Consider the following 25,320-nt stretch of genomic DNA (forward strand, 5'->3'; position numbering starts at 1 on the left):
TTTAAATCGGCAAAATGCACCACTAACTTGGTTCAAATCCCATCCAGCCTTCCATTTTTGATACCCTAGGTAGGGGTATGCTGTCTTTGGGCGAGAGGCGGTGTATACCCTGGACTGGTCGCCAGCCAATCACAGAGCACATGCATATAGACAAACAACCATTCACACTCACATTCATACCTATGGACAATTTGGAGTCGGCAATTAACCTAACATGCACGATTTTGGAATGTGACAGGAAATTCTGAGAATCGAGCCAAAGCCCATATCCCACACAATGAAAATATGAGTGACAGGTACTAGCAACTGTGCACAAAAGCTATTGCAGTGCACTGAGTCTTATAATATTACCAGTGTTTGTGTTTTTGCTTGGAAGGTGTTTGGTTTGATGACCTGTGGGTATGTATTACGATTGTCAAAATAGACATCTTAATGGGTGGTCTGAGAATACCGTGCATTGTATTGCAGTATTTTGCCCAAGGATACTTTGATATGATTACAGGAGGATGGAAGATCAAACCCATAACTCCAGGTTGGGAGACGACCATTCTACCACTTGAGCCATGCCGCCCTTCTACCTTATTCTATCGAAGAACAAGCCCTCCTAAAGGGAGAAGATAGTGTATGAGGACCCACGAAGAGACTTCACCTTCTTGAGAGCAGAAGGCAAGCCATCGAGAGCATCTGCATTGTCCTCAATCCCATTGTGGGACTTGTAATATCACCAGTGCAAATATATATTTATGTATAATATTTGTGAACATATTTTTTATGGGAAACATAATTTATGGGCATGTAATCAATCTCCTTTGCAGTACATTGGTAAAGCCAAACCTTGACTTTGTTTCTTCTTCATATGCAGTGCATCAGCTTGATAGTTGCACCATAAACCACCAGGACAATATCACCCTATATGCCGATCTCATTCACGGCGCAAACACGAGTAACACAATTCTTTTTTAGCATCAAGCTTGGGTGGATGGACAAGGATATGATCTACTCGTCTTCGAAGAAGCAAGTTTCCATCTGTTTTTTCAATACGGTGAGCTCGTATCGGAAGTATCGAAATAGTAATATCGATCCGCACATCACTAGTTTGCCAAAAACATGGCTAGAGCAAAGGTTTGTCTTTTCTGTTTCTTCATATCCTTGCACCCATGCTTGAATGTATCACTTTGCCACTTGCAACACTGTCACGCAAATTACCAACTAAATTATTTTTTTCACAATGTACTTAAGTTTTCAGTGTAGTAACAGCTAGCTAAATAGCTAGTTGCTATTACTGAGGAAAAGCTAAGTTAAGCACGAATTTACAACCCCACACATATAGAAAAAATCACCGTTCACACTCATATTCAAACCTGTGCACAATTTACAAACAAGTTTCCAAATAACATTATTAAATTATCTTATTTTTCAGTTTTCACTTGCTAGCACACCTCTGTCTAAACTGGGCTAATACGTGGCTCTTATTATAGCAGCAAACTATATTTTCATTGTCGGTGACAATTGAGTGAGTGAATCAAACATTTATGATTAACAAAGAGTTAATGGATGCTTCTAAACTCCTTCCTCTTCTGACATAGTGGGATTTATGCTCACTGGGTCGCCTCCTGCAGCTGGAAGTAACAAACTGCATGAGCAAGCTTGAATGCCCTGTTGCCATGGACAATCCTGAGGGAGCCACACGCACAAAATCCAGCCTGGCATCATCATCTCTGCAGGTAGGAGAATCACCATCATTTATTAATTTCACTGCATTTTGACTAAATAGACTTTCTGTACTTTCAGAACAAGCCTTGCATACATACTTTATGTCACTTTAATTGTGCATGAAATAAGAAAGCCATTTGGGGTGGTGGTAGTCTATTCGAACAGCATGTCACTTTGATTTGCATGTTGCACTGCACACATTTAAAATCATCAAATATGCCAACATTTAGACTTCTAAATAAGAGAAGCCATTATCTAATATGTTGATGATTATTCAGACAAACAGATGGAGGTACCACTATGATTTGTTGCAGGGGTGGACCATGCCTTTGATACCATGGTGCCTCAAACTATGATAAAGAATTCCTGTATTAGCTCTTTTATACAGACACTCACCAAAAATGATTTTTTCCCCTTGTTCCATGTGCCACCCCTCTACAAAGTTTAGTGGAAGTGGGTTTTGTATTTTCAGTGGAATGTTTCTAATTGTGTGTGTCCTTGTATTTCACTGGCGGAAAAATATTTTTTGTGGCCTACATGTGCACAGTACAGTACAGTAAGAAATTAATAGCTTTAGTTTGTCTCTGATGTATGCTGTGTATCTATTCCCAGCAGTTAGTGTGTAGGTGACACAACAGGAAGTGGGGCTGCCCTCCCTCCTGCGTCTCTCATGCAGCTGGTTCCCAATGGAGGAGTGTCTTTCTGTATAGGACAATGCCCTCCATGACACTCCATCCCCGTGTAGCCTTCTTCTTTTGCACTCCGCCTCCCTGCCTTTCTTCCAAGTGACTCTCCCTGGCGATAGAGAGAGAGAGGGAGGATGGGGATGGGATAATTAAGAGGTAGGACTGTCACTAGGGTTTATGTGTGATCAGTGGAGAACATTTCAGAGTGGCCAAGGCAGATAACATGACTAGTGTATCATGGAGTTTTAATATTTTGAAGGAGAGATAAACATAGAATTTTGGGGAATCACACCTGACCCCTGCACAGCCCCAACTGATGACAACATGGGCGGCTCCCTTAGCCAGCACAAGAAGGGCTCCCCACGCAAGAAAAGCAGCATGTAAGTTGCTCCATTTGTCTTGTTTTTGTAGACTCACGTGCTATCTGAGATATCTGAGTCATGAGAGGAAGCATATCTAGTTGCCACTGCAGGAGTGGGAGATGAGGAGCTCTCGCTGTTTTGATGACTTGTGTAATGATGAGTTCACTGTCGTGCTTTCTGCATTAACACACCTCGTGATTGCTTCGCTTTGGAGTTACTGGAGTATTTTTAGGAGCAGCATGTTTGCTTGAAAGTGCAATGAATTATGCAGTCCTAACCCTCATTCCCGCCTTTTAATCATACCGCATGTACAGTATTGCACATTTAAAACAAGCAGGTAGTGAAGAGTGATGCAGACATGTATCAATGCACAACCATGCTCCCTCTTTATTTTCACTAATCCTCTATAAAAAGAGTCATTTCGCTTTGTGTACTGTAAGTAACCCCCCACCCACCCACCCAACTGCTAATCCAAGCCATGCATTTTATGTCCCTGGTTAAAAGCTGCTCTTCACTGTTTTGAGACATGTATTAATCCATAGCTTAAGTTGCATTATGCAATACAGTATAATATTCTCTGGGATCAGTCATGGAGAAGGAGTCTTGTTTTCAAAAAAGCATGTTTGGGTTAGTAATGGTGGGGGGTTGGAGTCATTCTCATGAGAAACAGAAAGCTGTCCTCTAGGGTCTTTGCACTCTGCTCTAATTTTAGTTGGACTAATCAGCCTTTTAATGTTCCACTGACTTTATATTTTAAAAGCACATTGTCAAGTATATTTACTGTATACTGTATATAGAGCTTTATTTTAGAGGAACATGATCAGGATAGGGTTAGAGTTTGCTACAGTGGAGAGATGAACTGAGTGGCCAACTGAAGAATACAAGCACATTGTTTTAATTAGACATATTTAGACACTGATGACTTCAGGTTTGTTGGAATGATTGTAAAATTCACCTATAAATACTTAACATCTTCTACAGCCCCATTGGTAAAGATTGTGATGACTTATCCTGCTTCAGTTAGTTATACAGCATGTCAAATAGAAATTGCTTCTGACTGAGCTAAATTTAGAAGCCTAGTGAAATGGGTTTAAAGTCTTCAAAGCAGAGCTGCAGGAGGTTTGTTACTTGTTCTTTGTGCATGCATGTGTGCACAGTGCACATGCACTATTGTCGGGTGTCCTTTGGCGTCCCTATTGTAGTCACAAACAAAAGCTCAGTTGGTGTCTTTCTGTATGACCTCTCCTTCACTTTTGGTCTCAACATTCCGCGGTTACTATGTTACCAAGCATCGCTGTATGGAGGAACTCTAAATTACATTTAGAGTTCCCACTTGTGTTTTCAAGGAGGGTTCTTGTGGAACTTGTTCCCCAGTTGGTTAACCGTCAAAGTGAACTGCCTCTTTACTCTCACATTCAAACTATTCATCAAATTACATGTAATATTTATTAAGCTCTTCTCCACATCTGCACTATAGTAATATTTTTTTTAGAGTGAAGAGAAACCAGCAGAATCAAATGATGATGTATTTTTTATTTCTATTGTATATCTGAAATATATAGGTAAGGATCATGGACACTAGATGGCAGCATACATCAAATCGTCCCAGTCAGTGTAGTACAGATTAACGACTGTAGATTGAATCTTAAGAAGAAACAGTTAACAGTGATATTATTAATTTAGTGTTGGTATATAAATGATAAAAATGAAAACAGTAAAAAAAACAGTTACATTCAGCTTTGTGCAAAATTACGAAAAAGGAATTATTCATGAAGATTTACATGTTTGTCCAGCTGATGGTGCTGTTGGAAAGCTCAGCATTTACTGTAGTAGTCACATGTAATTTTCAGATGTGCTTCCAGTGGAAATGTTGACCTGATGGTGGCGCTAGATGAGAGTTCAGTCATGCAGGCTCGTTCACCTTCTGTTATCATAGGAGGATTGAGACATTTGAGAAGCTTCTCTAATTTTCTAGAACACACACACACTCACACACAGATAACGACCTCATCCAGTATCTGGCCTGTAGTGGCTCACACATGTTTGTCAATGCTGCTTTATTATTAGCTCATAATAAGCACACATGCTGCTATCCGTCACCGTGTAATTGATGATTAGGGATGGGCACTCTTGCTGGATTAACTTGCACACAAGGCTGGCTGGGTTTTACTGATACTGTGTTTTCCTTACTGTTAAAACTATGTACTGTAAATGTGTGTGGTTTTTTTCCCCTCTGTGAGCTATTTGCGGTCTCTAGGTATTACATAAGAGTTGTTTCTGCAGTTCCCTCTCTGCATTTCCCTTCTATATTGCTGTTGTTATTACCAGAGTAAGAGCGCAAAGCACTCTGCCTTTGCTGAAATAGTGTAACCTCTTTGTGCAAAGGGATAACAACACATGGCGTCCATGCTGTCTGACATTGAGTCATTATTCAGTTTTGACCTATTCAGGACAGACAGCTGTCTTGACTGACAGAAAAACAAAAGGGGGTGAGCTGACAATGTCAGTAATTTGAGACTTTTTTGCCTCACTTTCAGTGTCAAAGTCCCACTTTCCCAGCTGAACAAGGCCTCTTTCTCTGCGTTCACCAGTGTGTGGCGTTATTTGGCAGCATGTTGGCACAACTACGTGCCGCAGTGCCTCGTTTAAAGCTGTATGTATGTTTATTTATGCTATCACATTGCAATATTTCATATATTCAATTACAATATGTAATTATGAACTTTGTTCCCACTTTCTCCCGTTTTATTGGTGATCTGTTATTTTTTTAAAGAGCACTTCTCATCTGGCCTAGTTTCTGTGTGTGTGTGTGCGTGTGTGAAAGGGATGCCTCCACGTACCCTTACATAAGCGACCCATGAGCAGTGACTGTGAGTCAGTGTGATGCGCCATTATTGTCAAATGCTAGTTTGCTTTATTGACGTTTGCTGTCTGTCCTAGATGTGAACAATAGATTCTTTTTGGGTCTCTTCACACATCAGTGCAGTAATGATCTGCACATGATCTGAAATATGCTGATACAAAAGGCAAGGCAAACATACAGTATTGTACTTGACTTATTTCTGAATCTAAAAAATGTCCCAGTATTTGATTTAAAGGATTCTGATGTTCTCGGTGAAGCTGTTCCACTTCAGTCTTGTAAGTTGCATTATGCACATTAGAAATAGGTGTCAGCTCCCACACACATCAAGCTTTTTCTACCACAGTCTGCTGTGGGGAAGCAGCAGACATTACCGTCTGTTTTGCTCATCTTTTGCCTGTGGTTTCAGCACCTTGGCACATTTGTTCCATAGAACAATGGCATGAACATAGTGGGCGCCTTCCCCCATGCTGATTTCTTATTTTTTTGCATGTTTGTCATTTCAGATCATTAAGATTGTAGCGGGCCACTTTGATACATTTTGTGCATTGAAGATGCTAAAACCCAATCTCATGCAGGTTAATTTTGAATTTTGTTCCAATTTCAAAATGTGGCAGCTCAGGAGTATTCAGCGATAGAGGTTCTTCTTTACCACCCACAGGCAGTGCTGGATAGGGATGACCCTGCAGCAGTCTGATTGGACAGTAAATAAGTCTTTGGCGATGCTGTCACATCATCGCTACATCATTGCTTTTCTGTCTATGATCTCATCTTTGATCATCTTGCTTAAAAAAGGTCAGTATTTGACATGACACTTATTTAATTAGTGCAATGAAAGTCATTGGTGTTGTGTTCCCCAATTATTATTTCTCATGGCCAGTTAAACAGTAATACCTGTGTGTGCAGGGGTACAGCATCATAAAATATGTAGGCACCCACATATGTACACAGTACTGTGTGCCTCATAAATCCCAGGTTTTACGTCTTTTCCTTCCTGTTTGGTCGTCTGTCCCAGAGTAACCCAAGTCAGTCCTCTCTCTGCCTCATAAAACAGGAAGCTTTGCCTCTTGTGTTTAACAAGGAGGGGAGGAGGCACGAGAAGGAAGAGAGAGGCAGACTCCTGTAGAAGCCATGCAAAAGTGAGAGCGGCAGAGTGAGCCGGTTCTGTTTGACCAGCTGATCGTTTCTCCCAGTGAGAGGAGGGAGGGTAGCAGAGAAAGGAGTGACCACTGGTGCTCCACTAATCTGCATCGGAGAGCAAAATCAGATGACGGAAACAGCAGCTGCAGCACAGGCTGGACATCTTTTCTTTGCAGAGGATTGGAAGGCTGCAGAGGAAGTGATACGTTCAAAGGGAAAACAACAACAGCTTATATTTAGAATGCTTCTTGGTTGAGAGTGGGACAAACACTCTAATCGACACTCAATAAGGAACAGAAGCCATTGTTTTCCAACCCAGAAGCAGTGCAGTGATGTCCTGGTTGTCTCCGGTCCAGTGGGCCAAATGGACATGGTCGGCGGTGACAGGGGTTGCAGGGGACGATGGGCAGCAAGATGACAACAAGTAAGACACGCACAGTTAGGTTTGTGATAATAGAGAAAACAGCAGGGATACAGGTGGGTCTGTATAAAGTGTTTATGTGATAGCACTTGGTGCCTCTATGCCAGAGACAGTTGCTAGATAGATGCCGAAGTCCTTGACTTTGAGATTGAAGCTAAAGTGCATCTCCCAGGCTCGTATTATGTGTTGCATTTAGTGCGTAAAAATGAGAGGTGCAGGGTGGAGTAACTTCAATTGCAGAAAACTGGGGGATGGTTGAAGGGAAACCACAGTTTCCAATCCTTTTAGGTTTTTTCCATCCACTTCTAGTTTCTAAGTAACCATCCAAGATTGCAGGCGTGGGGCCATCACTGGGATGGCATCCAGTGTGTGTGTGTATTGGATGTGAGAGTAGATGCAGACTGGGGGTATGTATTTAAGGATTAGCTGTGTATGGTGGGAGCTTGTATCAGATGGACTGTGGTCAGGTTTTGGCTCTGGCAGCTTTGTTGCGAGTTCTGTTTTTCATTAGTGTGTGGACGTTTTGATGTGTGTTTTAGCGTCTGGGAGTGGGAACTCTCAATGTTTCACTCCCTTTTTTTGTCACACCCTCCAATGTTGAGGAAATTAATTTGGGCTGAATGTCAAGGCAGCCAAAAGACTGGGTGTTTTGTGTTGGGAAAACACCCAATACTCACTGTCGGGAAAGTGAGTATTGAAGGGCAAAGGATGCAGGTGGTCTGGTTGGACCACCTACTTTACTTCCTCACCTCTCCCTTTCCTCTGACTTGAAATAAAGCCAACTTGTGTATTTTGAATCCTTAATGTTATTGTTATTTTGTCATTCTAAGAAACCCCCCAAACTAGGGTCAACCACTACAAGACAGTTTTCATTTACAGTACTCAGAAATTGTTGGCATTTAGTCCATCATTATTTTAGCTCATTTCATGCAACCAGTATGTCACACTTAAATGTTCCACATCATCAAAAAAATAAATATAGTCAGTGACAACACAACTGAACATAAATGCAATTTTTAAATGAAACATTTTATTATTAAAGGAGAAAAAAACCCTACATGGCCCTGTGTGATTGCCCCCTAAACCTAATAACTGCCACTGTATATGGAGGTATTTGGGGTAAATGGTTGTCACACCAAATACTGACTGGTTTTGGCCCCCCCAGACGAATGTCTGTTGAGGGGCACAGGTCGGACTTGGCAACAAATTAATTGTCCTGTAAGTCATTGAGTATTTTTGTGATTACATCAACTCAGAGGATATTTGTATGATGTTTGGTTGGATGTCATCCAAAATATTTGGATCACGACACATAAGGGCCGCAACAACTTTTTCAAATTAATTGTGATTGTCTTCTTATAAAGAGACAATAAACATACGTAATGTATCATGTCATAGTAGTATTGCTAAAAACAACAGATCTAACGATGGCCAGACTATTGCACAGTACTGTACTGTCATCGTTATTTTCTGTATACAGTAAACATGAGACACCGATGATGATCACGATCAATTCTTTCTGTTTTAAAATATATATTTCTTGGAGCTTGACCAACACCACAAATAATTGTTGATTTCTCTCTTTATAGTTCGGACTCAGAGGGGACCTTTGAAACCCCAGAGGTTGAGTCTCCAGGTGTCGTGAAACTGCTGAGTGAGCTGGACAACTCCATTTCCACAGGTGAGATGCCATTACATTGGCATTAACAGCTTTGGGGGTAGGCTGCCTCCTGATGTAGCATTTGTTTAAATTTGATGAGCTGCATTTGAAGTATGATGAGTGGTTAGCATCGAGCAGCATGATACACCACTGCATGTACTTTAAAAAGTTGGTTGCATTACTCAGTTGTTGGTTGCTGAGCAGTTTGCTTCTTGCTAGTGGTATTACAACACTGGTTTGGTTTGTTAATAAATAATTGTAGTCAAAAATGCAGTGATTTCCTTTTGACTTTCTCAAGCACTCCAAATCATTATTGAAATAATAAAAGAAAAGTTGTTTATTTCTGCATAGTGAGTTTTCAGATTTCATAAATATGTACCTTATCCTCTCTCCAGTTATGAAATAAATGTCTGTTCTCCCTGTGCTTGGGGAGGAGGGTTTCTCTAGGTAGTCCGACTTGATCCCACTTCCCAAAAACTTGTTAGTTTGATTAGGGATGTTATGTTATGTTAATGGTACACTCTAAATTGTCCATAGGCGGGATTGTGATTGTAAACAGCGTGTACCCCGCCTCTCACCCAAAGTGAGGACAAATGGTACAGAACATGGAAGGATGTATTTGGGTGTTTTAAATACCATCTCTGTGAAATACCACATTGGCAAACTTGTATTTGCTTATAAGCAAAAACGTTATTCAGCTGAATTTTCAAAGAGCTTTTCCACCTAAATCAATATTCAACCGTTGTGTGTATTTGACCACATAGCTCATATGATTCCAGTCAATAAAGATGCTTGTGTTGACATAACTCCCTTTCCCATCACATGCTCTTTTCCAAATGTACTATTCTCATAAGGGATTCATAATATGATTCCTGGTGTACTATAATTAACTGATGCCTCAGAGGACATATATGTTGCTTAATAATGACAGTATGAGTAGTAATGTTGAACTAGTATGATGAAGAAACTATTCTTTATTTCGCATTGCCATTGTTTCTAATCCTCTTTTTTTCTTGTATCAGCAATGGTCATAACGGCTGATGTTGACATTGTTGCTGGGCCATGTGGTGCTGTGAACCCTATCTGACTGGGTGGGGCTCCTCTACAGCTGTTCTCTCTAAGAAGGGTGTGAGCGTCAATAGAGAGCCCTAAATATAGGGAGTAACCTCAGCAGAACATTTAGTTTTTTTAGATTAACATGCAGAACATGTTAAATAAGATTGGACTTACTCATAATAAAGTATAAACAGTGCATGTGAGGGAGGTGTAGTTAACGGAAGGTTTGTAGCACAGCATTAGAAGTATGACTCAACGGTATGTTCCCGGGGCCATTAGCCTTCTGTTCACAGGATGTGAAAAAAAGGCTGCAGCCACTTGAAGTGTTGTAGCGGGAGAAGGGAAGTCACTAAGAGTTAAAATCCCTAGGTGACACATGAAATCATTGTATAGCCAGTGGATGAGAACATTTAAACAACAAGACCACAACATTAGGAACAACAGCATATAATTTTTTTTATATACAGTAACTCATAGAGATGTAAAGGTACAACTCCTCTGGGTTTATGTACCTTGTTATTAAATGTTCATTTTCATTACAGTCCATGTATTTTGTATGCCGCTTATCCTCACTTGTGGAGCCTATCCCAGCTGTCTTTAGGCGAGAGGTGAGGTACATCCTGGACTAGTTGCCAGCCAATCGCAGGGCACATATAGACAAACCATTCACTTATGGACAATTTGGAGTTGCCAATTAACCCAACAGGCATGTTTTTTCAAATGTGGGAAGAAACCTGAGTACCCATTGTTTCTAATTATGTGATCTTTGAGTGTATACATTTAATTTCATTTAAGAACAAATGTCTCTTTGTCTTATTGTTGACATTATAGAGCAATGTGTCCACAAGATTTCCAAACAGGATGCGGTGGACACCCTCAACAACATGATGAGCTCGTCCCCCAACAACAACAGCTTTGGTCTGAACTCCAATCTCAGTCTGATTGTAACACCCCCATCAAATCCTTCCCCTCAAGTGCAGAGGCCCCCATCCCTGCCAGTCCACTCGGTGCTGAACAAGCCTGATCCCACCGAGGTGGACGATGAAGCTCCTGTGAACTTCGACCTGAAATTAATACCCAGCTATGACCACTCCCTGCATCATGACTTGCTCAATGGCAACGTGAACTGTGATGCATTAAAACAAGCCTGCAACCAGGAGGTTTCCAGTGAGGTCAGCAGTACGATTGACACGTGAGTAAGATTGCAGATGGAAACACACATCATACTGAGCATTGAACCAATGCTCAAATCACAGCGATCTTCCATTTATTGGCCACTTTGAGCCTCCAGCTGGATTGTGACTCACATGTTCAGTTTGAAAAAACTTTGTCTTTCATGCCAGAAGGAAACAACTTTGAATGCACGCTTTCGTACAATAGAACCTTAGCTCAACCAACTATTGTGTATCTCAACTATCAGAAGCTTTCTTTTATTACGCTTATTTGAGGTCACTTGCACAAAATTTGAACTTGAGTATCAAAAACCCAGTTTTCATGAACATATAAAAATATCAGCAATACCCTGATGCAGTGCAGGTTTAGCTACACTCGGGTTGTGGTGGTATGCTGGAGCCTATCCCAGCTGACTGCTGGTTGCCAGCCAGTCATAGACAAAATAAAATTCACTCTCACATTCATATCTATGGACAATTTAGAGTCGCCAATTAACCTAACATGCATGTTTTGGAAACATGTTTTTTTTCCACAAGGATTGTAAATGATTAAAGTTCCTCTTTAATGTGACCATTTGTGGTGTCCATTAGGAAGATCTAAAAAACATATTTTATCATTTAAAACAATAATAAGTATATTTTATCACGTAATAATTAATATACCACAGGCTTTTCTGTTAAAACATCCTTGTAGAATGGCTCCCTCTCGTGGAGCATCGAAGTAGTGTACTTACTATAGAAACTAGTTTTTTTACTTGTCTGTCCATCGTCAAATTTAGCCTTCATTTCAATTCCTTGTATTCGGTTAGTATTTTCTTGTGTTCATGTGACTTTTTCTTTAAATCCCCTACACAATTCGGCAGTTTTAACAATCGCATAAGTTATTTTTTGCAGAAATTGCTTTTTTCCTGTAGTCATTTATTTCATTTCATTTTTTTCCATCCATCATTTTATTTCATTCATCCATTGAGGGAAAAATCAACACAACAAACAAAATGATTTGCCAATCATTAATAAATGACAAGGAGCAGAAGGAAGACAACTCTTCATTCAAATAGAGCAGTGGATTTCAAATGGGTGTACTCGGACCTCCAAATGTATTTTAGATTTTAAATATATTTGTCCTTTTAGACTATAATGTCACATACTGTTGTTTGTGCTTGTTCTGACTGTGGCAAGTACAGAACTTGTTATGGTCTATTGTAATTGATTGATAAAATGTTAAACAAAAAAACCCTGATAAAACTGAATATGTTGTTAAGTTATTATTCCTCTGTGCAGTTTCTAGATGTTGAGAACTACTAAAAGCATACAACGATAGATCTGTGATGGTTCTCTCTGATGGTTCTCTCTGATGGTCACTCTGCTGTTCTCCCTCTTTATGTTCAGGAAGTCATGTAAAATGAAGTTGGATCAGCTGGCACAAAAAGACATGTGCGGGCAGGTGAGGGTGGCTGTGTGTTTATGACCAACATACAGGATATGGGGTTGTATTTATTTTGCATTCTTAATCATATTTGTCTTTGGTGAAGGATGATCGAGGTGGCCACGCTACAGATGAAGAGAAGCTGGCCAGCAGCACAGGTGTCAAACCAGACAAGGAGCAAAACGGTGAGTAAATGGATGAGCATGCCACAATACACTTGTATCCACTGAGTCAGCACTGGCAAATAGCTCAGTTATTACTCCCAGAAGGACACTGTTGTACCAGGATCAGGTAGCTGATAGTTTCGCAAACAATCAGTCGATCAATCCAGGACTGCGAGAAGGTCATCGGTGCCTTAATGTCACACATACGTCCAAGATAAATGATTAACTGTGGCTGTGGTGTCCTGCTTCTGTGACAGTGAGTAATGTGCACTGTGACTGCACAGTACAGTACAGTCAGTCAGTGCTTATCTGCTAGAGAAGATAAACAAGACATGTCTTGCCAGGTAAACACATCCTCACTTAGAGCACAACACAACTCTAGTAAGCGGATTCTTAGTAGGGAATCATTGATTGCTTCCAGCATAATCTCTACAGTATGTTCTCATGCTAGTTTACTAGGAAACTGCAAAAGATAAGAATTGGACAACACACTCAATCAATAGCAATCCACTGTTTGGATTCCTAGTTAAGCAATTCTATTCAGTTTAACTGAATGCCCTATTGTCGTGAAATTACACAATTACAACAATAACATGCTCATCTTTTACAAATATTGCAAAGCCTGATCAATTCTACTACCCAATGTGAATTGATCTCTTTCAGTCTGCCATGTGACCCCCAGACCAAATGAGTCAGACATCTGCACATTGGTGAGAAATTGTCTTGTTTATTGACTTGATTTGGTTGGATGCAAATTGGCCCTTTATCTCCTATGTACCAGAGGTTCTCAACTGTTGTTACCATGAAGCCGCATTTTCCCATAGTTGTTCAGTTGTGACCCACTTTGACTGCAGTCATTTGTTTTCAAGTGCCTACAATAATAATACATTTAATCCATAAGCACCTTTATTGAAACCTAAGAAGGGAGAAGCTGAGGGGTCAGGCTATAGTTATATTATTGTCATAATGACATAGTTGTGTAATTGTGTAGTGTAGTTGTGTTTTTTTTTTTACAAGTTTGTTATTACAGCATAAACAGTACCTGATCACATGGTTTTACTGCCTATAGCGAGATGTGTGGCTTCCAAGGTACCAATTATGAATTTTGGTGCCTGAAACATTAACTCTATAATCCACAAGCAACTGAAAATATTAATCTCTAATTGATGGTAATTTTAGCTGACATCCACAGCAGATTTCCGAGTGAAACTGTGAACTGATTATGCGATGCACTCAATTGTAATCTGATGCATGTTCAAATGAAATAAACCATATTATTAGCAGACTTCCCTCACAATTGTTAACTCTGCAACACAATGACCTGCATGTCTGATACGATGGCCATCACATTCCTCTCCTTAGGTGACAGATGGATTTAGATTATCATTCAGGAGATTAGAATGGTCCTCTTATAATCCAATAAAAGACAGAGGTTGGGAAATGGGGTGGAGGGTTTATGTTTGTGTTTGGTAAGGACTAAATTTAAGATACCGTAGCTAAATAAAGGAAGCTTTAGAAATTAAAACGCTGCTCTCACACTAATCCAAATATTGCAAATAATGAAATAAACTAAGTGGGTATAATAGTTGAAGCATCTGGTTTCCTCTTCCAGCAGCACAATGAAGACCGCGGTGAGTGGAAAAACAAATCGGAAGGAAGTGGGATACAGAAAACAGGAAGTCAGGTCCTGGACTCTATTTGCATCAGTGAGGAGGAGAAACAGGCCGTTCTCACTCTCATTAAAGAGGAGGTGCATACTTTCATAAATTTGTAATATTTTACCTTTATCCTTTTTGCGACCACATTGTAGTTTTCATCACAGCACAGATGTCCTTTCTTTAGGTCATCACAAAGGAGGTGGAAGTGAGTGACTGGAAGAGGAAATATGAGGACAGCAGACAAGAAGTCAATGAGATGAGGTGAATACACTTAAAAAATGATAGATGGATACACATGTAATCAATGTGTTTTACATTTTTATAGAAAGATTGTTGCTGAGTATGAGAAGACAATCGCTCAGATGATCGGTGAGTACAACAGTCATTTTTATCTCTATAATAAGCAAGTGTTATTGTTTATTTGGTACCAAAGGAAATAATAACAAGGATGATGACCTGACCCTCAGTGGTATATTACACATTCACACTTCCTCTCAGAGGACGAGCAGAGGAATAGCCTAAGTTCCCAGAAGTCTTTGCATGCTGTGACCATGGAGAAGGAGGCCGCCCTGGCAGACCTGAGCTCAGTGGAACGTTCGCTGTCTGATGTCTTTCGGCGCTATGAAAACATGAAGAGCACCCTGGAAGGCTTTAAGAAAGTAAATGAAAATGTTTCCATCCAATCATTATTTATACAGCATGGCTGACACATTTAGACAAACAATTCCCCCACATACAATTGAAAGACATTTTCACATTTTTGCCCGACAGAAGCACACTGATAGACAAAGTCCACTAACTGTATTTATTCCTCTACAGAATGAAGAAGTGCTGAAGAAATGTGCTCAGGATTATCTTGCCAGAGTCAAGCAGGAGGAGCAGAGATACCAGACACTCAAAGTCCATGCTGAGGAGAAACTAGATAAGTAAGGCCTGCCTGAAATACATTTTTTTTTGTTTTAAGCAGCTACTACAGAATATAAATTAATAATCTCGGTCAGGGCCAATGAAGAGATCGCTCAGGTGCGCACAAAGGCGAGCTCTGAGAGTATGGCGCTGACGGCCAGCCTGAGAAAAGAGCAAATGAAGAATGAGTCGCTGGAGCAAGCCCTGCAGCAAAAGGCAAGCAGCCTCATCATACGAGTGATGCATCAAGCGAACACACATTCTAACTCATCTTGTGGCAATCCCACAGAATCAAGAGATGGAGGAGCTCACCAAAATCTGTGACGAGCTCATCGCCAAAATGGGAAAAGTAGACTGAGATGAGTCTCTTGTGGCTCAACCGTGACTTCCCGTGCATGCTTCCATAACCAACAAGACGCTAAAACCCCTCCCTTGTGCTGGCCTTTCTAAGATCATTCTAAAAGGGACTTTTTTTACATGTAGTCATCTGTTTTGATTGCATTTTATGAACCCCTCGTGATTTTGTCTATCCTGCCAGTGCACAACAATGACCTTCTTGTGAGGGAGCAGCTTCATGGCTAAATTGTCATGCAACTCCTACAGCAGGATGACATCATATTTAAGGCAGGCAGAGGTTCTCATATTCAGGAGTATGCTCAGAGAGGCTTTGACAAGGGTTGTTTTACGTTAAAGCAACAATCTGAATAATGTATTCTCCTGAACTACTCTCAGGGGTGTTGTGTGGAAGCAGAAGAGGGAGGTGGAGGACTAGGCTGAAACGGTTTAAGGTTCATTAGTTCAGGAGGACTATTGGATCTCGGTGTGTTCTGACCACTTTTCCAGTGCTTCATAATCCTTCGCAACCTTAGAGTTGTAATTGCACACAATTTCTTATCAGACAATCAGTGGCTCCTCTGTGATTACGTTAACACTGTGCACTTTGTGGGGGGTTTTAACACTACATGAGGATATTTAGTAGAGTGCTGACCTCCACCAAGGCCGAACAATCATAATGTGATCAAATTTTTATTTTGTCAGAGAAAGGAAGGAAAATACTGTATGTACTATCAACTAGTAGAACATTCAGAGTCCAGATCTCCGCCAAGGTTGAACTCATAACAAAACTGGGAAAAAAAGGGTGTCACATTTATGTTTGTCCAACCAGATTATGATGAGTGGCATTTTCACCCGTCAGGAGCATGAGCTCACAAAAATGAGGCAGGACATGAACTGGACTTAATTATCGGACTAACATTTTTTATTCTGGAGCGGCTGATGCTCTCCTTGATGTTTCATTAATTATGTACCAATAGAGTTAGCATAATGCAGTTATAGATTTGACAGCAGGGGGACCCTCAGAAATAGATTTCAGCACATTTAACAGCATATAACATTATTAGTGTTTGCTTTAGCAAGAGTATTTCAAGGACAGAGATTTGGCCATCCAGATCACCAGGGACTGCAGTTCTATTCTGTCTGATTTATTGGCGAATTACGGAAGTTCAGGGTTCCGACATATATGGATTTTCATTTTACAAATTTCCAGGTCTGGAAAAGTGTAGAAAATGGAAACTCAAGTATAGAACAATATACTATACAATATACATTTAAAAAAAAGTGGATTAATGGTTTCTGAGGGGCTTCTGAGGAGCTATGATTCGATTAATCAAGTAATCAGTAAGGCTGTATACAGACCAAGTCAACATGAAGCAAACACAGTGAGTGGTTTGATCTGCAGCATATCAGAAAAAAAGGCAAAAATGTCCATGGCTGTTTTTCAAAGTCAAAGCTGATGTGTGTGAATATCTTTTGCCTAAAACACAGAGAAATGTTCCTTAATTCCTGCAATTTTATTCTCAGGGCATTGAATCGATCACTACTGGACTGTTTTAGTTGTCTTAGAAGATGTTTTCCGACTCTCATCCGAGCAGGCTTCATCAGTTCTCACTGACAAGGTGGGACAAACACTAGTCTGACTAGGTAGGACAGTCCTGTCTGATGCAAAGATCAGGTCTGCTTCCTGTAGGATAACATTTTAAAATCACAAAATAGTTGTAGATTGATTGGATAATGGATCAATGGTCAATTAATTGATAATGATAAACAGCTATTAAATAATACTGGAAAAAGTATGGAATTTTGAAATGTCAAATCCATAGGAACCCTGTAAGATGTTATGATTCTGGGACTGGGATGATCAAATGTCAGATGTTCATCAAATGCCATACGTTCTTGTTGGGCACACAGTTTCATACAAATCAATACAGTAACTCTTGCTGCTTCCATACTAGGTGGGGTTAATAATCCCAACGCGTATTTAGAGCCACATGAAAAATTCCGAGATTCTTTATAGTCCCTAGACAAAGTATTGTGGCCATTGGTTAACAAGCTTTTGTGTACTGCTGTACTACTGCACTCAATATAAATATTTTGTACTGTATGTAAGGATGTAATACAAACTGACCTTTTGTTTTTTCAAAATAACAAACCAACACACACCATGTGCCACAATTGCATTACATTTGTCCGTTGTCTCAATTCTGTGTTGGCACATTAAAGACTTACTGTGTATGTATACTTTTAACTGAGAAATAAAGATATAATTTGTTTTATGAGGGTTTTTTTGTCATGAGGTCATCTTTTACATCTTTTTGAGTAGTAGGCATTGCGATTGGCTGGCGACCAGTCCAAGGTGTACTCCGCTGGGATAGGCTCCAGCATACCCCGCGACCCTAGTGAGGATAAGTGGCATAGAAAATGGATGGATGGAGGAAAGAGTTTGATATTAAACAATAAAAATAGCTTACCACAAGGAAACTTTGAGTTATAAACTCAATGAATGTTAAGTATTAAGTATCTTAAAAAGTGCATTACAAGCTTATACTCTGTGTACGTGGCCTGATAAACATGAGCGTCATCGTGGCAGCTGTGAGAATTCTCACAGCGTGCGCTGTCAGTATGTGTGTCATGGCTTTGACCTCCGTACTGGGATGATGCATTGTTTATCCCATGCTTTCATGCACGGATCCCATCGGACTGAGGCCATATGAGCACAACAATCACCTGGAGGTCGTATAGGAACATCATCCAGCTGAACAACTCTCAAGCGTTGGTTGAAAAAGAGTGGTCTAAAGACACAAAGTGTGTGCTACGGCTTGTTTTTTTAAGTCCATTAGTGGAGGCTGCTGGCTGTGCAGCATAAATGGAGATTATAGAGATTAGACTTTAATGCCATGAGACACCTTCCAGTGTCCAGCGTTTCCAACCCTCGGTCACAGCTTCGTCTAATCTCATCCACTCGCTCTTTGGACTCATTGCATGCTGCCATGAAGGTACCGCTTGTCCTGGTCCTGGTTCTCTTTCTGGCTGCCCACAGTAAGTTTTGATCACAGTGGGGGAATAGGTTTTACTTTTAAATATCAATGGGAAGCTACTCACCAGTTCCTAAGAGGCTGGAGAAAAATGTGGTCACATTAAGTAAGACAATATGGACACTTCAAATCAAATACAAGTAGTATCAATTAACTGGGGCTTTTGAGTATTTTTTGACTAACAAATACAACCAATCCGTACTATAGATGTGGATACTAGCTCAGCTTATATTAAAAGCCAGTGTTTAAAAGTCTTTAGTGCCGAATAGTGTGAATATGACTATTTAGAGTGAGTACCATTGTTATCTAGTACTGACTTAATCCTCTTGGGAATGTAAATCACTGGAGCTGCACAGGTTGTTACTGGAATCCTCTTCCACTCCTCTGTGATGACATCACGGAGCAGGTGGATGTTAGACACTTTGCCCCCCTCCACCTTCCACCTGAGGAGGTCCGAGAGCAGGGGTCTCAAAGTCAATTTACTTGGGGGCCACTGGAGCTAGGGTCTGGGTGAGACTGGGCCACATAAAAATATACAAACTTTTTCAGTGCTTTGGTTCCTATTTTCTACAATAAAAGCGCTGATAAAACATTACACTGTTCTCAAATATCTTAATTTTTATTTTTCTGCACAAAATAAGATGAAAAATAAATAAACAAATCAAGAATAAAGAAAATCAATCAATCAGTAATAAATAAATAAATATATTAATAATAATAATAAAATGGCAAATAATAAAAACTTAAGAAACCACATATAGTTGGTGGGTAGACAAATTATTTTTTTCAGATTAAAATTAACAAAGCATTATTAGAGCCCTGTAGACATGACAAAACACGTCTATAGTCACATTTATACTTTTTTTATTTACAACATATTGCGCAACTGCAGGGTCTTGAGACACATGCTAACTCGCAAACTAGAGATCTAGCGACCTAAACGGTAACCTCCAAGTTATTTCCTTTAAACTTAAAAAAGCCAAAAACTTACCAATTCCACACGGATAGGGAGGATAACTATTAACAGTTATTTAACCTTTAACATGAACATTAATCAAACGTAATAATTTTTTCTGGGTACATGATACCATACAGCATCCATATCAAACTTGCGCGGGCCACACTAACATTAAACTTTCATATCAAGGCGGGGGCCTCAAACTAGTGTCCTGCGGGCCACATTTGCCCCGCGGGCCGTGTGTTTGACACCCCTGTCCTAGAGGTTCTCAGTTGGGTTCTGTTCTGGAGACATACTTGGTCACTTGTTTACCTTCACCTTCACATTCCTCAGCAAGGCATCTGGGAGATGAGCTTAGTTTCCCAAGGCACTTGAGAATGTCAGTACACTTTAGAATTCATGTTTCCATCAATGACTGGTGTTGGCAGCACTCATGCAGTAGGCAAAATAAATGTTGCCGTTCATTTGTGTTGCCCACTATTTAGACAATAGTCATTTTCAGTGGCTATTAAATCTACACTAACTACACTAAAGTGCATCCACATTTCATTTGAATTATATTGTCATTTAACGAGATTACTGTAATAAAAACAGTTGCTGAAATGTGTACTCACATTTTGGGTTACTTCACTTACTATTATGCTTTTCCATAAACAGAAATGCTTGATTTGTAATGCAAAATCTGATTCATTTTTGGTTTCACTCCTGATACATTGGTTATTAACAGATTGGAAAAAAAAGTATATACTCCAGCAGCACAAATAGTATTTACTATTACATACTACTACATATATATACTGTTACAATATTTTTAAGCAACACCGAAAGAAAGAAACAAAACATTTAATTCCCCTTTATAGACAAAGTTGACATTTATTCCCATTCATTCCTGTGAATTCACTTATATCCGTTAGGGTCACTCCAAATTTTGCAACCCAACTCAGCAAAAGTACAGCAAGTTGTGTGTGTGTGTGTGTGTGTGTGTGTGTAGTTAGATTGACATATATTCACTGGCCACTTCATCAGGTACACCTGCACAATACAATGAAAGCTGTATCGAAAATGTAGGATCATCAATTTTGATTGACAGTTTGCAATACTGTAGAAGTGCCCTACAGCTGAGTAATAGGTGTTTCTAATCTTTCGGTTTTCGTTCTTTAGACTTGAGGAGCAAACAACCTCTTAAGTTTGATTCAGTGTACCAACAACCACAATGAAGCAGTAAAGCATTATTGTACTGGATCACATGAATTGTGCAGATGTACCTAATCAAGTGTCTGGTGATGGAGTGTACATGCTTAGTTTCAAATCAGCTGTTCTTTCCTGTTCTGTCTGCAAAGGCTCTGCCCTCAAATGCCACACGTGTGCAGCATCCAGCGAGGAAGACTGCAATAAACAAGGCTCGGCATCCTGCCCGCAGTACGCTGACGCCTGTGCCACCATCAGTGGACCACGTCAGTAAATATATACACATTATATTACACATATTCACATTTAGGTCAGCATAACAATGGCTTAGTGTAATTTCTGGAAGTGACATCATTGGAGTAGTATCTCTCAGGTAAACAAACATGGTGGTGTACAGGACGGACGATGTTTAGAGTTATCATAGCAAAGATTTAAGCACTATGTCAATAGTTTTCCAGGCAAAAAGAAGAAAGAAACATTTGGAGATTAAATAAGCGCAGCCCCAACCTGTTGTACTGACAACTGCCTGCTGTCTACTCGCAAAAATGTGGGCAAAATTTTGTACCGCCTTTGTACAAATTTGGGAGCACACAGACATGACATGGCACTTTTAGTGCAGGAGGAACTTTTGCGGGCTGCGTGCTTACAATGCACATTGTGCACACTGATTTCTGCAGTATAGCCAAGCTGACGGACGAGTGCCAACATTGCGTCTAAAAGATGCTGAAGATGCAGAAATAGGGGTCGGCTGCATCTGTATGCAGCTGAAAAGGCAGTGGATACAGCCAGAGAGGCCCAATACGAAACAGGTTGTGGAAGATGAGATGGTGACGGGGGGAGGAAAGGAGAGGAGGAGCGTGATCATGAGGGGAGTGTTGCTGTAGGTGCGCTTGAAGCTGCTCTTGCAGCATCAGAACCCTGAGTCTCTGTGGTAGAATGGGTGGCATCTTGAGGCAGCAGCCGTAGGGAATTCTGCAGAACCTCTGAAGGTTGGAAAAACTCACGTTTATCACACTTGCAGGCACTTACAACATGTAAGTATGGCCTCCATATGATAACATGGCAATCACACGGAGATTGTAAGAAAAATTGCAAGAACGTTGTAAGCACGGACGATTCATTTACCACTTGCGTAAAGCTCAATGCACACAACCCCTGGCATGGTGTGCTGGCCACATACTTTGACCTTGTGCAACCTTGCATTGACGTACTCTCCCTGCTCTTGCCACTCCCTCCCCACATTCTCAGAAAAACATAGCGGCCATACACTTTCCCCAAAAAATGTATGGAGTAAAACGGTTGTGACAGGGGCTTTAGGGGACTTGCAGAACATGGACTTAAACATGGAGATGAAGATTGGTCGCCTTCAAAACACAGAATGGTAAGTGGAAAAGAAAGTAAACTTACTAAACTTACTATTAACATCCGACAGCAACACAGCCTTTTGGCATGGCCACTATTGTACATCGAGAAGCGTTTGTTTACTTTGCTTTAGTGGGGATGTTACATCGTTGACGTCACTTTCAAAAATGAGGCTGAGCTGCAAGCTCAACTATAAATTTCCAATTTACTGTTAACTTTGTATAGCATAATTACAAACAACATATATTTAACATATTTAAGCAAAGTTGATGAATCAGGGACCCTTTAATCTCTCTTTCAGACACTGTACTCAAGTCCTGCACCTACAAGGCTTTCTGTGACAAAGCTCAGGGCAGCAACTCTGGAGCTAAGATGGAGTGTTGCTATGGCGACAACTGTAACGGCCCACACAGGAGCCACAGTCACGGTGATCAGCACCACAGCAGCACAGCAGCGCTGACCAGCAGCCCTGTCCTGCTGCTCGGCACCCTGCTGCTGCTGCGTTTAGGCTTCTCTCACATGTAGACACAACTTTTGTTGAAAAGATATCCTCCCAACCTTCTGTTTTTGGAACCCATTTATCTTCTTTTGATCCCTGCTGTGCCCCGCTGAGATTTTGAATATAAACTTTGACTGGAGAAGGAAGTTGCTTTCATCTTGTTTGCGTGCAACTTCTTTTCTACATAGTTTGAACCTTCATTACAATTTAAAAAGTAATATATATGTAAAACATATACAAACCAAATAATTACATAATTAATATAAATATAAATAATTTATATATCCACCCTCAGTCATCTCTGTGTGGAGTTTGCATGTTCTCCCTGTGCATGCGTGGGTTTTCTCCGGGTACTCCGGTTTCCTCCCACTTTCCAAATTGTCCATAGGTATGAATGTGAGTGTGAATGGTTGTTTGTCTATATGTGCCCTGTGCCCGGCGACCAGTCCAGGGTGTACCCCGCCTCTCGCCCGAAGACAGCTGGGATAGGTTCCAGCACCCCTGCGATCCTCGTGAGGATAGAAAATGAATGAATGAATAATATATACATTTGGTAGTATTTAAATTTAAATTCAATGTACAAAATGAACACGTTCAGACCCTGTCATTATCATTGACCCTCAAAATCTTTTCTTTTTCCTTACATTTGATTCCCTTGGATGACATTTTACAGCCTTTTAGCTGCTAGGTTTATAGTAGATTGTAGTCATTCACTCATTGATTTTGCTGGTGACCAATGTCTTATTTTGGGATTTCAGGAAAAAGACAATGGTAAAAAGATGCTGTCAAAATGTGCTGTTAATGAATAAACAATAACTTAATGTGTTGTTCCTTAATATTGCTATCATTTGAACTGTATTTACAACTCTAATTGTTTATGTTTATTTCATGTCAGCTTAACTGAATAAAAGATACAGTAACAACTCTTTTTTTCCCCTACATACCTCACAGCATGAGGCACTAGATTGTGTGGTTAATGTGGCACACGACCTTGTGCTTGACCTTGAATGGTAAAAGGAAGGAAAAGTCTAATGAAGACGGTGCAACTATGACACATGAGCTTGAACTGACAGGACAAGAACGCTACCTCACTGATTTCTTATCCTGTCATGCGGTCCCTTATTGGGTGATGATGTTCTACCACTTCCTCTTAACAGGAGGTCACAGCTCTTCACTAACCAGATGACAAACACATTGACGATAGATCGATAAAGAAAGCAAATTAAGTGCATGAATAAATTTCACTGCTTAACATATTGTAGCATTGATGGGAGCACTTCCTGCTTCCCAGCATACTTTGTTGGACTGCTGTGTAAATAGTTCATTAATAAATTAATTAATAAAATTCATCAATTAATAAACAGTAAATATGACCTGTATAGCGTTGTGTCAGTGAATGTCTCTTCACCAATACAAGATCACCACATTTACATAACAGATTTTTATATTAACCAAGTGACTTTGATTTTGTTATTGTAGCAGCTAACATAAAAAAAACTATACTTATTAGGCGGACTAACAACACACCTCACTAGCCGTTCATGTCAGCGTCATTCACAGAGGGAAGAGATTCAACAAGATGCTCATTTGCTGTCAGCATTTTTTGCCTGACGACTGGAGCACACGTCTTGTGCTGGAAGACACAGCCATGACAAGGAGAGCGGACTTCGTAAGTGTTGTCGCTGTATCTATGCTACTGTTATTGATGGAAGTAGTGCAAGCTATATACTTGATTTGAAATCAATGCGCCGAGGAAAGTAGTTTCTGTAATGTTTTAAATCATCAAAATACTCAATAATCAAAGTAATACTAAGTATTACATGTTATCAATGTACTTGCTCTTGCATGATCACAGCATGTATAGCAAACAATAAAACATTGTTAGAGGGTTTTTTTAGAGGGTTCCGTACTCAAAATATGTGTATCCCAATGAACTGCATTGTAAGTTAGCTCATATTAACTCATTTTCTGGCGCTATCGTGCGCAGAAAAGGAAAAGAAATATGTGTTCATGTTTCACATAAGGATTGTGAATGATGAGCAAAATTCCAAACAAAGTACCCTTTAAGTTTGCTGCATAGTGCTTATTGCTTTGATTTTTGTCTGACACCGTTGCCATGGTTAATGTTCTTTGTCGTTTAACCCCTTTTCGTTCCTATTGTGTACCAATCTCTAAAGTATTGCCTGCTTAAATAAAGAGCAATTTCCTATCGCGCAGCTGAAGTGCCTCTGAGCATGTCATTGCCGACACGAAATCATCACAATATCCTGACTTACACTGGATTGGTTTAAGTGTTCAAGGGTCCCCACTTTTGAGAGAAGAGGTGCTCAAATGGTCGATTTTGAAGTGGTTTTCATGGCATCATGTCCTCATGGAAGTGATTCTGCCTCTGACACACCCCTAACTGGATGAGCCCTCCCCATTTTAAGGAGGACTGCTTTGTCAAAAAAAAGCAGGCTTCACTACAGTCTACTAAATATCCATCAGTTAGCTACAGAAGTGGGAAGCTGTAAATATGAGCATCATCTTGTCCAATGAGTGATGAGCCTATGCAAATTTTGGTATACTGCACTGTAGATCCGATACCAAGTCAATTCAGGGCCAGCATTACCGATACTGATATTAATACTTCTGAAATGCTTCACCATTGAATGATATGGTGATTTTGCCTTAAATTTGTTGATCATGGTTATAAACTAAATAATACAATTTTTAAAT

At 40.1% G+C, this 25,320-nt stretch overlaps 2 protein-coding genes across 7 annotated transcripts; both read left to right on the forward strand.

Moving 5' to 3' along the window:
• Positions 1-2,522: 2,522 nt before the first annotated feature.
• LOC131128586 (transforming acidic coiled-coil-containing protein 1-like) lies at positions 2,523-17,842 on the forward strand. Of its 5 annotated transcripts, XM_058071561.2 has the most exons (14): positions 2,528-2,779; positions 6,283-6,325; positions 8,772-8,863; positions 10,730-11,090; positions 12,460-12,514; positions 12,603-12,681; positions 13,324-13,370; positions 14,273-14,410; positions 14,503-14,579; positions 14,644-14,687; positions 14,817-14,977; positions 15,138-15,244; positions 15,320-15,440; positions 15,514-17,842. In XM_058071561.2, the coding sequence occupies exons 4-14, from the start codon at positions 10,783-10,785 to the stop codon at positions 15,580-15,582; spliced, it is 1,206 nt and encodes a 401-aa protein (XP_057927544.2). In that variant the 5' UTR covers positions 2,528-2,779; positions 6,283-6,325; positions 8,772-8,863; positions 10,730-10,782; the 3' UTR covers positions 15,583-17,842. The 5 variants fall into 5 exon arrangements, with proteins under 5 accessions (XP_057927545.2, XP_057927543.2, XP_057927544.2 ...); XM_058071562.2 differs by lacking the exon at positions 6,283-6,325 and having other exon boundaries at positions 2,523-2,779; positions 14,276-14,410; XM_058071560.2 differs by lacking the exon at positions 6,283-6,325 and having other exon boundaries at positions 2,525-2,779.
• A 598-nt stretch (positions 17,843-18,440) lies between these two features.
• On the forward strand, positions 18,441-23,975 carry LOC131127963 (uncharacterized). 2 transcript variants are annotated; one of them, XM_058070395.2, is made up of 3 exons: positions 18,441-18,599; positions 20,894-21,007; positions 22,405-23,975. In XM_058070395.2, the coding sequence occupies exons 1-3, from the start codon at positions 18,458-18,460 to the stop codon at positions 22,626-22,628; spliced, it is 480 nt and encodes a 159-aa protein (XP_057926378.2). In that variant the 5' UTR covers positions 18,441-18,457; the 3' UTR covers positions 22,629-23,975. The 2 variants fall into 2 exon arrangements, with proteins under 2 accessions (XP_057926378.2, XP_057926377.2); XM_058070394.2 differs by having other exon boundaries at positions 18,443-18,599; positions 20,867-21,007.
• The last annotated feature ends 1,345 nt before the right edge of the window (positions 23,976-25,320 follow it).

This window comes from Doryrhamphus excisus, linkage group LG3, assembly GCF_037039965.1.
Source record: "Doryrhamphus excisus strain RoL-2023G ecotype Guam linkage group LG3, RoL_Dexc_Guam_v1.1, whole genome shotgun sequence".
Taxonomy (NCBI): Eukaryota; Metazoa; Chordata; class Actinopteri; order Syngnathiformes; family Syngnathidae; genus Doryrhamphus; species Doryrhamphus excisus.